Here is a 15,901-nt window from a genome sequence, read left to right on the forward strand (position 1 = left end):
GGACATTTAAAAAGGGATCTTTGCATGTGCATGGAATTTTTCTTTCTGGCAGTGATTTTACATCAATTTCAGGCTGTCTGCTAGCTCTCTAATTCTCTCTTTTATACAATTTATCAGGACTGGTCTCATTCTCTGCAAAACCTTTTGGCAGGAGCATGAGAAAGAAAGTTCATTGGGATTTGTGTTTATTTTTCTACTTAAAGATCATGTGAAGTTTCAAAATTATTTATCTTCTGGTTACTAGCTAAGGGAATGAATTTTGTTTAGTGTTCTTTTTTTCTCATAGGGCCTTATTATTTTGGGAAGATATGTGGGGAGATTCATATTTAACGCCTGCCATTTTCCTTAGCTCCTCCCATTGGAAAATATAATTTTTGATTACAAATGTTACAGCCATCATTTTAAAGGAAAATGATTATATAACAGAAAGAAAACTGATGAAGCAGGAAATAATTGAATAAGAGAGAGAAAGCTGATGAAGCAGAAATTTATCTTAGTTTTTGTTACTAATCCAGATAATATGGTAGTGAATGAAGTGAAGCTGTGTAAGACCCTCTGTGGTCTTACTGTGTAAGGCAACAGTGATCAAGAACAAAGATCTAGGATGAAATTCTAGAATTAGGATCTACATGGAGTTAAACAATTGTATAGCTAAAGCTATGAAATTAATACAAAGTGTCTAAAAGCATAAGAGGGGCTTATAACTCTTCAATTGAAGATTTAAAGTAATAAAGCTGAAAACAAGAACACCATCAGCCAATACAGAAACAGCAATAGATGGACATTTGCTTTTAAAATCATACTGTGATGGCTGCAACCATTTAGTTGAAATAAATAAATTTATTCTTTATGAAATGAATAAATTAAAACACTGCACTAATTTTGAATGACAGAGGGATGGGTGTAGACTGGATCTCTATGATTGACAAGAGGTAAATTTTAAGTTAGGACGGTATAGCAGCACTCACGTGCCAAGGAGACAAACCTATTGCAGGAAGTTGAGTTTCACGTGGCTCACAGCTTCGGCTCCTATTTTCCAAGCAGGAGAACAGATTAACCAGAGATCTAGGGGTGAAACAGCCTCAGGGCTGTTCTGTCCATTTTCACCTCAATTTCCCTTATAAATATGCATGCATTTTTTAAAACTGAGGCATCTAAGCTGAAACTTTTAGTCCATGAGGGACCATGTATAAGTAAGTGCCATTACATTTCTTTTCTAATGGGACTAAGATAATTACACTAGGTTTTAATAAAACATTTAAAAAATTAATAAAAATGACTTCAGGGAAAAGAGTATGTCAGGTAAGCCATGCTGATTCCTCCTGCGTCTCTCAGCATTCTCTATGGCCATTATTGCTTCCCTAGAAATGCATGCAAGTGGGTTGTTGATGGCATATAACCCTCATGCTAGGCAATTCAATGCCTTTTAAAGGTCATCTCATGCCTTATAGCACATTGTTTTTTATGGGACAAGCAACATTACTTTCAAATGTTATCATTTAGAAGTTAGGCAGCATCTTAGCTTTCTGGGTCTGCCGTAATCAAGTGCCACACAGTGCGTGACTTAAAATAACAGGAACGTATTGCTTCTCGGATCTGGAGGCTTGACGTTTGGATTGAGAGCATCGGCAAGCTGGAAGGAAGGATCTCTCCTCGCCTCTTCCAGCTCCTAGTGGTTTGCTGGCCATGCTTGGTCCTTCCTGGCTTGCGGAGGCAGCCCTTCACTCTCTGCCTCTTTTATCACATGCCCTTCTCCCCTCTGTCTGTCCGTGCCTCCTCTCCCCTCCTCACAAAGACACCAGTTGTGTTGGATTAAGGGTCCACTGTGCTCCACCACAACATTCCATCTGCAATGACTATTTCCAAATAAGGCCCCATGCACATGCACAGGGATTAGGACCCCAACATCTTTTTGGGGTCACAGTTCAACCCATGTCATGCAGCACCCCAGTGTTCTCAGACAGAACATTTAAATGTTGCGAGATGAAGAAAACATATTACTCAATTTCTTAAGAAGTGTGAGAATATTATAGAATAGTATTAGGAAAAGTAGACAAACCTTTATTTGATAGATAATCATGTGGAAATCCTTATCATCATCAAATACTGCTGACAAGCTGGGTCCAGAGCCACAGGTTTTTTCTTCGAGTTTGTTGTTAATGTAAGGGCTGGTGAAAGCATCAAAAAACTGATCCGGCACGAGATTAGGAACTGATAACACAGTGCTTTGAAAATGATTAATAGCACCTGAAATGCCATCCTGTTGGTGAGAAAAGTGCAAATATAAATGTAAACAGGTATACGGTTTCCTTTTTGACTATTTCTGAATTTTCTGAAATGCTAAAATAAGTAAGAATAATTCAGTTGAGCCAGGTGCTATGTTGGCTCTGAGTATAGTATAAGCAGAAGACACAGCTCCTGACTTCTGGAAACATATTTTTTAATTGAGAGAGAGGCAGATAGACAAAAATTCCAACAAATTGTGATGAGTGCTATATTCGAAGTATGAACAAAATACGGTAGGGGTATAAGGCAAGAAAGGCCAAGCATGCCTGAGGGAAGCAGGGAAAATTTAAAAGGAGGTCAAAAGATTATATTCTTTGAGCAGTAATTTCTACTTGAGAAATCTAAGAGAAAAAAATTAGGCATGTAAACAAAGATTTATGTGCAAGGACCCACACTGCACAATAAGTAGAGAAACACGTAAATGTTCAAAAATAGGAGTATGGTTAAAGAAGTAGTACATTTATACAATGGGAAATTATTATGCAGCCCTTCAAAATGGTGTCTGCAAAGATCATTTACTGACATGGGAAAAAGCTTACGATATATCGCAAAGTAACACAAGAGTAGGCTATCAAAATGGTGTATAATATATATATAATCTCATGGTAAGCTACATATGTCTGTATATCAGTATGTGCTGAAACAAGGATGGAAAAAAAGAAACCCAATTTAGATGCCATGACTTAGGCATATAATTTTCCTTTAGATGAAGCTCTATATGTATATGTGTGTCTGAAACAACTAGTTAGGGATGTATGTGAAGGCTAATGACCAAAATAATAGTGAGAACAAATATAAAATTCATGAATGATAGTCTTGTTTATACCTTTATTGGCTAATTTTGGGTTGCATGAAGTAAAATTTTGTGCATTGGTGCAGACACACAAACAAGCTGATTATACCCAGAGTGTGGCTGTGTATACTTCACGTGTAGGAACTAAAAATACTTGTGTGGCAATGAGGGTCCTATAACAGAAAAAGGGTGGTGTGTCGTTTTTTGAGGGCTCCCACTTGGGGATAAAGGAGAACAGCCAACTGCTTGCTGGAGAGAGCCTTCAGCCTTCTCATGTCATCTGGGGCACAGGTGAAGGAAACAAGTCCCCCCGGGTAGGGGGAGGGAGAGTCCAGATCTCTGCCTGGGAGCACCTGAGTGAGGCGCCAAAAGCAGGGGCCTCAGCTGCCCATCACTGTAAATGTCTTAAAATGGCCCATCACAAGGTACAGAATCAGACACTGCTGCAATTGCAAGCAACCCTGGAACTTATCTGCCTTCTCGTCTTACAGAAGCAGAAACTAAACCTCGGAGAGTTAAGTGGTTTCCCCAGCATCCAATAGTTTAACTGTAAGGTCAAGAATAGAATTTGGAGATCCTGAAAACTAGTGCTTTTTACACCATGAATAGTATACAAACTAAAAACAGAAAATATAGACTCTGATTTATTAATTTATGCACATATAAGATGGCCCATATCAGGGATTTAATTGTAATCTCCAAAGAGACATGCTCAAGTCCTAACTCCCAGTCCTGTGAATGTGGACTTATTTGTAAATTGGATCTTTGAAGATGTTCTTAGTTAAGATGAGGCCAAACTGGATTAGGGTGGGTATTGGGTCAACATGACTGGTATCCTTATAAGTTTAGAAAATTTAGACACACACACACTGTGCCAGTTTGAATGTATTGTGACCCCCAAACACCATTATCTTTGATGTAATCTTGTGTGGGCAGACGTTATCAGTGTTGATTAGATTGTAATTCTTCCTATGTTTCTTTGGAATGTGCCCCACCCAGCTGTGGGTGATGACTCTGACTGGATAATTGCCATGGAGGTGTAACCCCACCCACTCAGGGTGGGTGTAAATTCAATCAGTGGAGCCATATAAATGAGCTGAGGGGCAGAGGGAACTCAGTGCAGCTGTGAGTGATGTTTTGAAGAGGAGCCACAGCCAAGAGGGACACTTTGAAGAAAGCACAGGAGCTGCAGATGAGAGAGGGTTTGAAGACGGCCATTGAAAGCAGACTCTTGCTCTGGAGAAGATGAAAGAGGACAAATATCCCAAGCGCAACTAAGAGTGACATTTTTGAGAAACTGCAGCCTAGAGAGGAACGTCCTGGGAGAAAGCCATTTTGAAACCAGAACTTTGGAGCAGACGCCAGCCACGTGCCTTCCCAGCTAACAGAGGTTTTCTGGACACCACTGGCCATCCTCCAGTGAAGGTACCCGATTGCTGATGTGTTACCTTGGACACTTAATGGCCTTAAGACTGTAACTGTGTAACCAAATAAACCCCCTTTTATAAAAGCCAATCCATCTCTGGTGTTTTGCATTCCGGCTGCATTAGCAAACTAGAACACACACACACACACACACACACACACACACACACACACACATACATACAGAAAGAGAGAGAGAGAGAGAGAGAGAGAGAGAGACAGAGAGAGAGAGAGAGAGAGAGAGAAAGAGAAGCATAGCCTGAGCTATGCCACAAGCCAAGGACATCGTGGACTGCTGGCCACTGCCAGAACCCTACAGACTTCATAGGAAGCCCGGCTCTGCTGACAGTTGCTTTCAGACTTCTAGTCTCCAGAACTGAGAGACTATATATTCCTGTTGTTTAAGCCAAATAGTCTGTGGTGCTTTGTTATGGAAGCCCTGGAAAACTATGAGAGCCCCACGATTCCTTTCCCCCTTCTAAAATGTGGGTGGGGCCCTGTGATATGATGGTGTCGATTCCACGATTTAGGTTGTGTTAGACAAGAGAGGTGAAGGGATTTTGTGGGTGTAACTGAGGTCCTAAATCAATTGATTCTGAGTTAGTCAAAGGAAGAGCATCCTGGGTAGACCTGAATGAATCAAGTGGAAGCTCTTACAAGAGGGAGTGGGCCCTTCCTGAGAGAGAGGGTCTCTGGCAGGCCACGCCGTGAACTGCTCTGGAGAGGGCCTCATGGCAGTGGACAGTGGGTAGTGTCTAGACCTCAGGGGCTCCCTGGCTACTGTCCCACAAGGAAACAGGGACCTTGGCCCTAGAGCTGGGCAGAAGTGAATTATCCCAGCAACTTGAGGAAGTGGATTCTTCCCCAGTCAAGCCTCTGATGAGACCCCAGCCCCAACCTACAGCTGAACTGCGGCCTGGAAAGGCCCTGAAACCCAGGCTCCAGCTAAGGCAGTCCCGAGACTCCTGACCCACAGAAACTGTGAGATAACACATGGTTTTTCTCAAAACTACTAAATTTGTAGTAATTTTTTTACAGTCAAAGAAAATTAAACCAAAAATTTCCCAAAATGCAGCATACTTTAACAGCAAAAAACGATATTTACCACAGATGATTTCTTGAACTCTTATTAGAGGGCTGCCTGTAGCCAAATCTAAATTTTGATAAATATGCTCTCTCAGTGGTCACCTTACCAAGCCCCTATCTGTTTCGACTTAAAGAAAACATGCTAAACATTTAGATCCCTTTTATGTTGACATAATGATGCCCATTGAATAATGCTTTCTCTTTTTGTATCAGTTTGGAGAAGAGGCAACAACAATCTTGCCAACCATTCGACAGTAAAACAGTTGCTTCATTTTCCAGCAAAGCACTTATACATCGGTGCTATATGAAGAAACACAAACCAGAAAGTCTTCCAAGGAAGGCTCAAAGAGGAGTGACTGAACTGTCAGAATCAATTCGGTGAGAAACATGGGGATGAAAGAGTCGTCATCTTCTTGCCTTTCCATCACAGGGGCCCCCTGAAATGAGCACATTTGCAATGTTATAGAGATCCAAGTAAAAAGGTATAAAATAAAAAAAAAAAAGCAGTGTATTACAAGAGGCACATAAGAATAGTTTAGAAAATTAGCTGATTTTATAATCCTAGCTTGTGGGAAGTCTTTCAAAGAATATTATCATAGACAGAAAAAAAGGCAAATGTTTAAAGATGATGTACAATGTAAAACTTCTCTCCTTGTAAAAACACTATGAACAAACTGGAAAGGCAAACAACGAACTGGGAAAACATATCATACTGGTAATATTTAAATAGGAATAGATTTGATATACTTCATATCATTTAATAAGTAACTTAGAAATAGACTCAAATAGAAATGTACTGAAATTTTAAAAATGGGCAGAGCATGCTCTGAGAACTCCTACAAAGAAAATGTAAATGATCAATAAACCTCCTTCCTGTCCTCTTCTTTGAAATAGTTTATTGAGTAATAACGTTTAGCAAGTGTTTATTGCGTACCACAGGGACAGCGCTAAATGTTTATGTAATTCCTTCACCAACCACATGAAAAAAAATTGGTACCTGGAGAAAGAAGACATTTCTTCCAGAACACACTGGCCAGTAAGAGGCAGAAATCTAACTCAGGTCTTTTTGATCCCAGACCTAAGCTCTTATCCCTGCACTTGGGTGTAAACTAAAGAAATATCACTTTTTAAACAGCAGTGATCTACTACTTCACATCCAACAGACTCATGAGGATTAAAATGAATGATAATCTAGGGTGCAGGTGGGTAAATGGTAGATGCTTGTAAACTGACATGAAACCTTCTGGGAAGTTATGCATCGGTCTGTATCAAAAGCCTTAAGAAATGTGTGAACAATTCCACGTCTAGGAGTTTCTTCTAAGGAAAATAATCAGAGATACATGGAAAATGTATAGATAAGGATGTTTTTTGCAGCATTAATTATAATGATGAGAAAGTAATCAACAATAAGAAATGGTTTACAAGAATTACATTACATTTCTATATGAGATATTATGAGCCGTTGGAGATGTACACATTGACTTGGGCTATTTATCACAATATAGTGCTAATTGGGAAAAGCAGGTAATGAAACTGTAAGTAAAGTATGATTTTTTTTTTCCCCATTCAAATAGTTATCTCTGGGTAGCAGAAGATTTTTTCTTTGTATATTTCTATGTGTTTCAAATCCTCTGCATTTATCATGTATTACTTTCATAATTAAAAAAAGAAATGTCACTTTAAAAATGTGATAGCATTTTGAAAAATGAGGAAATGAGGGGGGGAGGAAGCAATGAGGAGTATGAAAAGCAATTCAAATTTGGAGAAAAGGGAAACTAAGGCAAAGAGCATCAGGCCTTGAAAATTTGTGTAGATGAGTTTCCTGGGGAGAAGGCAAGATGTGGAGGTAGGCCGCTTGATAAAACCAGGTAAACATGTTTTGCTAGGTTCTTAGGTGTTTGGGCTCGAAGCTCTTATCAAGGATCGAGCTGGGGGAAAACTTACTGGGAAACGTGGATATGAGAGAATACGATTTCTCTCTTAGCTATGGTGGGATGGAAAGATCAAATTCATGCTACTTCATCTCAAACATCAAATTACTCTGTGTCTATACAATAAAGCTGAGATACAGAAAGGCGAGAGGCAACATCCTCCCAAGAGCTTATCCAAAGTACACGGATTTGCTTTATGATTTGCTTCTTTTCACCTCTCAACCATTGCTTATCTCTCATACGACCTCTGATCCTATCAGCATGCTGGGTTCTTTCTGTTTTCAGATACCTGTTGATATTCTGATTTTCACTCAGTCATTTTATATGTGTATGGTGAGCTCCGATTAGAGTGTGAAATCATCTCACCATTTCTCCTATTTTTCCAGTACACAGAAAATACATAATTCATTATGCACAGTAAGCACTCCTCAATAAATGCTGACAAATGAATGTTCTTTATTTTGTCTTGAATTTAGATACCTTTTTATCAGTCACTTCAGGCTTCTCTTCACTAATCCATTTCTGAATGACATCTGCTGAAGGTGTTCGCTTTAACTTGTCAGTAAGACAATTTAAAAGTGAGTTGGCAGAATTTACTGTTAGGACGTGCATTGTGTTCTCAATTAGATAGTCATTCAGACGGATAAAGCTTGAAAAGAAAAAATATACAGCTTCAGTTTTCTATATTTGCTACATATTTTTGAAAGGGGCTGGTAAATCAAGTATTTAAACGTAAAAAAAATCAGATTTTCTTCTTGGATTTCCATTTAACCGTGTTACAATATCTGAGATTTACTGTCCAGAGAGTTTTCTTGGACATTCTTCATTTTAAAACACAAAAATATTCAAATATATAGTATCAGTTTTAACTTTGCTAGGTGTTCTAACTCTCCGAAAGAATATCTAATGAGCAATATAGTTGTTATGGAAAATGCACCAAGCTCACCAGCTCACCTAAGCCAAAGGGCCGTAAGATTTTTTTAAGATGCTTTAAAGAAGATATCAACCAATATCCATTTGTAACTTGCATTCTAGTGGTAATGGTGTGTTATCTTTACTATTGAATAAATGTTGGTTGACATTTAACCCAAAGATGCAAATCTTATGTTTCCTTAGTTGAGTGCTCAGAATACAGACCGAGCCAGCAAGACATTTGGAAGAACTTTCCATTCTGTGCAAGTGGAGCCCCAGGTGCTTTAGACCCTGTGGGCCAACCACGGTAGCTTTGGGGGCTGCTTCACTGACTTCTGTGGTGACGCAGACATTGCCCTATATACATTGGTGCACAATTAAGCTTTACCAAAGAGAAAGTTGTAAAGGTTGGGCTAAGTAACAATAAACATTGTTTATTGCTTCGTCGTTCTACAACACCTTTCAGATGATATTGGATAATTTTGTTTGCAAGGGTTATTTGTAGTCAGTCAAGTTTCACCATCCAGATTTACTTGCTTGATGAGGTTTTAGAATGCTGGGAAAGCCACACTCTGGAACAGTCTCGGTCAAAATCCGGTTGGGTAGGCAGATGGCAAGGCTGGCCTTAAGGAGAGAGAGTCCCCTAGCAAGGAAGAATTTCCTCCCTGCTATCCCATAGCAAAACCTGCCTTCAGGATAGGGCAGAACTTTGGTACCTGTGCAGCTCTCTGTAGTTCTTCAGCAGCCAAAAAGATGGCGCTGACCCTCCAGGCCCACTTGAGAGGCCCGCAGATCTCTGCATGCCTGATTTCTCTATCATAAAGTCTGCTTTACTGCTGGGCCAGAGAGAAACAGAGCCTAGGGATCAACAAGGGCCTCTTGGCTTGGACACTCCCAGCAGCATTGCTGGGAGGAAAGACAGGGGCAGGCTTCTGGGGTAGCAGTCCGCTGACCATATCCCCCCAGTTCCTCATCACTTTAATCCTGTGCTGAAGGGTTTAATTTTTAATGCAATCTGAAAAAGACGGATGCTCTCATTTTTCTTGAAAGAAAGAATAATCATTTACCATGTCAGCCTCATGCAATGATGCCTTTTGCTGGCTTCTTCTGTGTAGGTCATTTTCTCAGAGTCTCCTGATACAGGAAACTCAAAAGGAACTTCACCAAAATTTACACTGTGTGGCAGCGCAGAATAATCTAAGAACAGTAAAGATACAAACAACAAGCATTTGTGTGTAAAATTCCATGTCTTTCAATGTGGAGGCAAAGAAAAGTAAAACTCAAAAAACAATGAAATCCTTTGGTTCATGAAGAATTTCAAACCCCAGGAAAGACCTCATTTATCCAAAAGAATTTCACATCAAAAGATTTCAACGCAATGAAAGACTGTAGACAGTGCATTAACATTCTGTTTTATAGGATTTCATGGGTAGACCAGGCCGCCTCTTCCCCAAGAATTTCTCTACCCTCTTTTTCCACCTGCATTTTAGTCCCCCTGTAGGGTCTACATCAGCTGGGGCGAATCCTGCAGTCCATCCTGTCCCTCCATTTTAACAAAACGATTGTCTTTACTAGTATGTAGGAGACCCTGAGTCCACTATAAAGTGTTTATGAAATGAAAGTGCTATATCCAGTTTAGAAATGCTATTTGCAGGAATGGAATGCAAGGAAAAGGGAGAATTTACAGGGGTGTGTGTGTATATATATATATATGTATATATATATATATATATATATATATATGTGTATATATATATATAATTTATAACACAGCAAGCAAAATTTTTGAGGATTTGAAAATTAGAATTAAATGTATAAAAGGTGTTATGAAAAAGAGCTAATATTTTTTTAAAGCCGCCATTTCTGACATAGGGACGTTCTTTCCCCTTTATACCTGCATCAGGTTCAAATGCACAGTCATCAGGAATGAATCCTTCAGCGCGCAGAGCAATTCGACAAGCCTTCCTGACCACGTGTTTTGCCTCATATCGAAATTCTTCTAGGTTCTCTGTTACCTAGAAATTGATAAATATGTATAATTATTGGCATCGAAGAAGCAATAACAAGAAAACAACTCTTGAACTTTATAGACAAAATCCCTTACCTCTCCTAGCCGTATAAGTTGCACGGACTTAAATTCCTGGAGGGTGTAGGTGTGGCCTTTCTCAATATAACAAAGTCCCATTGAACTCAAGTCATAACACATTTCATTTATTTTAAGAAGAGCTGGCCGCAAATACTGAATAAAAATAAGAATCTGTTAATAACTAGTAAAACACGATCTTGTTTTTTAAAAGTATAAAAACATTCGTAAAGCAAGAGTGGTTATCATGGATAATAAACAACTTTATCTACAACTATAAAATGCATACATTAAACAGGAGCACTTCTGAAATTATTCTACAAGTATCTGAATTATCAGATTTAATTTGTCTGGATTCCTCTCTTTTCATTTTGAAAACAGGTCTTCTAGCTATTTAAAGAATGAAATTGACGGCAAGAGAGAGAGAACTGAGCAGTATCTCCAATTTCAGCCGACTTGGCTCACGGCTGCCAAAAGATTCGTTGTGTCACTTTAAGGACATCACAATGTCCAGGCAAGATGACAATGGAGAGAGACCCATCTACTGATCTAAGAAGCTGCGCCGCAGAACAAAGTCAAATTTAACTTTAAAATTTCAGTGGGTAACAAGTTCCCCAAAAGGAAATTCAGTTACTACCAAGAACCTAGCTTGCAACATGTGCTGGGAGAATGATTGGAAGTGTCTGGAAGTATGCTATACAACCTGAACTTAATCTTTCTGTACACCACCATCATGTCAGAGTTCTAGGCTGTTTACTTCAAAGACACATTTTCTAGGGAAATGTGGTTCCAAGGTCATTTACCCTCCCTTCTGCTAATATTCTCAAGGGAGAAGCTGTTAGATCAAAAAAGTTAACATTCATTTATTTGCATGCGTGACACTGTTTCATGTGTTACATATGGCACACAATTGGGCCCTTATCTAGGAGTTTTGAAACCAGGACAAACAGATATTCAGACCAGCGATGAAACAGTGCTTTAATTATTTACACAGAGCACAAATAAAGGAGCTATAATTGGTATGATGCTAAGTGAGGAGACTTTTGTGACAAACACCTCGGAGGTCTTATGTACTCCTTAAGGCTCATCTCATGAGCAATTCTCATGGAAAGAAAGAAGCAAAAATTTGGAGCTCAGTCTATGGATTGAAATAAAATATTAAATAAACTAACATGAGTACAGGAGTAGGGATGAAAGCACAATCAACAAGCAGTGCAATCAAAAACCAGCAGACAAAGCAAAGGAAGTCTGAGGCACTCTGGAGAAAGTCCTTGAACCAAAAATACGAGTTTTATTCAGCAAAGGGACAAATAGCCAGGACCAAAGGTCCAAGCAGAGAGCAAAAGTGATATTGATAATCTGCCAAAAAGGGAGAGTTTGACAGCGGAACTCTTTCAGAAGAAAAAATGTATATAAATAATATAAGACAACTTTGCCTTAACCTAAATATCTAGCTATGAGCATAAAAACAGACATGGAAGATGGGAATACAAGAGTGACAGCTGTAAGGTTTGTTGTTTTGCTGTTAGCAAAATTCGGATGGAATCTGGATTTGGTGCTTCATTCTTGGGTTGATAGACCAGTACTGTCAGCTGAACGTGCCAAAGATTAAGTCTTATGTGGAAGGTAATTGGACTGTAGTAGGAGAAAGGATTTTTGTCACTTCAATGCTGGGTTTCAATATATAAAAGACAGGTAACTATAATTTTTGTCTGCCCAGGGCACTTGCCCTGATTGATCCCCAATTCTTCTGGTAACAGAATCCCTCTATTTTTGTGAAACCATTACCATGTGGTTTTGGTAAGCCTGGCCCCCCCCCACTTCGGCCAGCAAAGGAATAAGGCATGGGCACCTCCTCAAGCCCGGCTTTTCAGAGCCCACCTTGTCTCTGGCCCCCAGGATCGGCTCAGGACTGGGCATGGGGCCAAGTGGAGCAGTTCCCTCCACCATCTCCAGCAAGACGTGCTCTCTTTACACTAAAGGAACCTGCTGTCACTAGAGCTGCACATAGTGGCCTCTCTCACAACATGCCAATAACCCAACTGAGAACAAAACAGATGCAGTGGGACACAGAAATGAAAGACAGAACAAAAGAGGAAAAAGATAAGACAAGATGTGATTGAACTTCTGCATTCAACCATGCATAAAGGTATTTTCATTGCTTGAAATTCCTTGTTATATGAGCTTTTTGCTGTTGTTGTTGTTGAAGCTCATTTAAATGATGTTTCAGCTAGCTGCACTGAAATGAGTATCAGTTATTTTAAGACAGAGGTAGAAAATCAAAGCTATTATTTTGGGGTCAGAAAGCTTATGGGGAAACATTAGAGAATTTGACAGGAGCAGCGCTTTGCTTGTTGTGAAAATATAAGAAAATCAGGGTCCTTCTGGGACACAATGTCTTTGGTTGGAACATAGGAACTCTGAATTTGCCAGTCTTGCACTCCCCAGGACACCACACCTTTAATTTACCCTACCCCGGGCCACCAGAATGTCTGGGTGAGCTGTGCAGCATGGTGCTTAGAGAACCTACCAGAGCTGGAGCCAGAGGCTCTGGGCTCATGTGTTCTCATGTGCATTTCTAACCCAGCATAGAAGGAGCCACAGCAAAACGCACATCCCTTCATAAGTGGAGGAAGAGTTACATAACTGAAATTAAGAGTGGCTTTGTCTATAATGCAATGACTGATTACAAATTTTAAAAATAGAAGGATTTTAATATTAAGTTACAGAATAAAATAAATGGTTGATAATAAATGAATAAATGTAAGAATAACTGAAAATTCACTGAAAAGTGTCATGAACAGAAAAATTATATGTCATTAGACAACTAGCTAAGTAAAGTATCTAAAGGTTAAAATCACATGCAATATGAAAATAGTATTTGAAAATTAATTCTAAACAGATGCCTGAGTCCAGGTAAAAGTGAAACCTGGAAATGTAGGAGACCAGAAAATACTATGAAAAGTAGGCGTAGTCCCAGATGGCTTCACTGGTGAATTCAACCAAACATTAAAAAAAAATCAATACCAATTCTTTGTAAACTCTCCCACAGAATAGAAGAGGAGGGTTTAATTTCTAACTCATTTTATGAGGCCAGTATTACACCAGTACCAAAACCAGATGAAAACATCCAAAGAAAAGGAAACCACAGACTAATATTCCTTATGAATAAAGATACAAAAATATTCAACAAATACTAATAAGCTGATACTACAATACATAAAAGGATTATATACCATGACCAAATAAGATTTATCCAGGTATGTAAGGTTGGATTAATATCCAAAAATCAATTAATATAAAATATCACGTCAACAGAATAAAGGATAAAACCATATGATCACTTGATAAATACAGAAAAAGTATTTGACAAAATCAACATGGTTGCATAATAAAACAATCGACAAACTAGAACAGATGAGACTATCCCTCAGCTTGATAAAGAACATCTATGAAAAATCCAAAGCTCTCATACTTAATGTTGAAAGACTGAATGCTTTCCCCCTAATATCAGGAGCAAGACAAGGGCATCCACTCTGGCCAATTCTATTCAACACTGTACTAGACATTCTAGTTGGAGAAATAAGCAAGAAAATGAAATAGCAGGCTTCCACATTGGAAAGAAGACATAAAACTATGTTTATTTGCAGATGACATGAACCTATATATAGAAAATCTTAAGAAATCCACCAAAAAACTCTTAGAGCTAAAAACAATCCAGCAAGGTTGCAGATTACAGGATCAGTATACAAAAATCAATTGTGGGATGCCTGTGGGAGAGCCGCCGGGGACTCAGTGTGTCCCAGCGCTGGGTGTTACAAGAATCAGTGATTTGATAAAGCTCGAGAGAAAAAAGTGGGTTTGAAAAGAGACTTCTGGAGTCAATGGGACACCTCAGTTCACCCAGGGCCACATGGTTACACACATCATCCAACAATAGGTTTGCAAGCAATACTGAAAGGAAGTGATAATAAAAAGGAAGATGGTAGAGTAGGGAGCTTCCACCAAAACAGCTGTTGAATAGGCAGGGACTGCCTGAGACACCTGTTCAGGGGCTGAGAAGCCAGATATATACTGTCCAGCATCCAGGGAACAGCAGGAGGATGAGGCTGATGAGCTATGCTGAAGAACTGTAACTCACTCCACACAGCGGCTGCTGGCATCCATCCCCCACTCTCGCTTGAGCCACCACAGGGTCCGGTCACTGCCTAGCTCATTGGAGACAGAACGGAACATAGCAATCCTCTTCCCCCAGAATGGGGTGGGGCATAGCCAATCACTGATCATGGCTTTTGATTTGCAAATTTGGATTGTGGGGCTCAGCTCTGAGCAACTGTTTCAACCTACCCCAGCCAAAAGTGCTGGTGGCCATTGTTTCAATGCTGACCTGGACAGGGGCAGAGATGGTGGAGATTTAAAGACACAGTGCTTTCCTTAGGGCTGTGGGGATCAGTTATCTGAAGGGCTCCATTTGCTGGGAAGATCAGGAAAGCATAGCTTTGGGAAGCTGTCAAAGAGGCTTTTGGTGTCCTTCCTGATCCTCTCCCAGAGCACAGTGGAACCAGTCTTTGTGCCCCCTTTGTGGGTCCCTGGCCCTGTTTGGCTGGGAAATACTGACTTGGGAATGTCCTCTTCAGGGTGACCCTCCTCCCAGAATTTCCCCTGTAGGCAAAAGCAGCTAGAAACAATGATTGGAGTGTAAAAAATCATAGGGGCAAACCAAAAAACAACAGATCAAAACTCCTGGAAAAGGAGCAAAAGAAAAGAAGTGATCTCCTGTAGGTGAAACAATTGCACAAAAAGTACAATCTTAAAAATTGTACCGCATATTCAAGGCAAGAATCAGATGAAGAAGAGCCGAAAAAAATTTGATCAGTTAAGCATGGGCAATTCTAAAGGTCTAGAATAAATTGAATCAAGTGTCAAAGAAGAGTCTTAACACAAAGCCAACCAGCAATAAAACCCTATGCAAGAGAGAGAAACTGATCTTCAGAGTAAAGGGATCAAGATAATCAGACATGAGTAAAAAATTACAAGCCATCCTAAGAAGCATGAAGATATGACCAAGTCAAGGCAACAAATTAAAACTTCAGAAGAGACACAGAACTTGAAAAAACTAATCAAATATGTTAAAACAAATCTCATAAATCAATTCAAGGAGATGAAGGAAAATATTGCCAAAGAGATAAAGGATATTAAAAACACAATCTGCAAGCATAAAAAAGAATTTGAAAGTATAAAAAGAAACTTAGAAATTATGGGGATAAAAGGTCCAATAGAAGAGATTAAAAATATACCAGAGGCATACAAGAGCAGAATTGAACAGGCAAAAGAAAGAATGAGCAAACTAAAAGGACAATTGAAATCTTACAGACAGAGGAACAG

General features: G+C 39.4%; 1 protein-coding gene across 5 annotated transcripts in view; it reads right to left on the minus strand.

Annotated features, from left to right (window-relative positions):
* DNAH6 (dynein axonemal heavy chain 6) overlaps positions 1-15,901 on the minus strand; it is a 342,016-nt gene that overhangs the window by 246,298 nt on the left and 79,817 nt on the right. For all 5 annotated transcript variants that reach the window (XR_005212367.1, XM_037806992.1, XM_037806993.1 and 2 more), the window contains 6 exons: positions 10,538-10,672; positions 10,328-10,448; positions 9,501-9,630; positions 8,002-8,170; positions 5,911-6,027; positions 2,060-2,260 (listed from right to left, as the gene is read on the minus strand). Coding sequence is in view for 4 of the 5 variants with exons in the window: in XM_037806992.1 (XP_037662920.1) it covers positions 2,060-2,260; positions 5,911-6,027; positions 8,002-8,170; positions 9,501-9,630; positions 10,328-10,448; positions 10,538-10,672 (873 nt within the window). In the remaining variant the exon portion in view is untranslated. The remainder of the gene's footprint in view (positions 1-2,059; positions 2,261-5,910; positions 6,028-8,001; positions 8,171-9,500; positions 9,631-10,327; positions 10,449-10,537; positions 10,673-15,901) is intronic.

The sequence above is a fragment of the Choloepus didactylus genome, chromosome 17, assembly GCF_015220235.1.
Source record: "Choloepus didactylus isolate mChoDid1 chromosome 17, mChoDid1.pri, whole genome shotgun sequence".
Classification (NCBI taxonomy): Eukaryota; Metazoa; Chordata; class Mammalia; order Pilosa; family Megalonychidae; genus Choloepus; species Choloepus didactylus.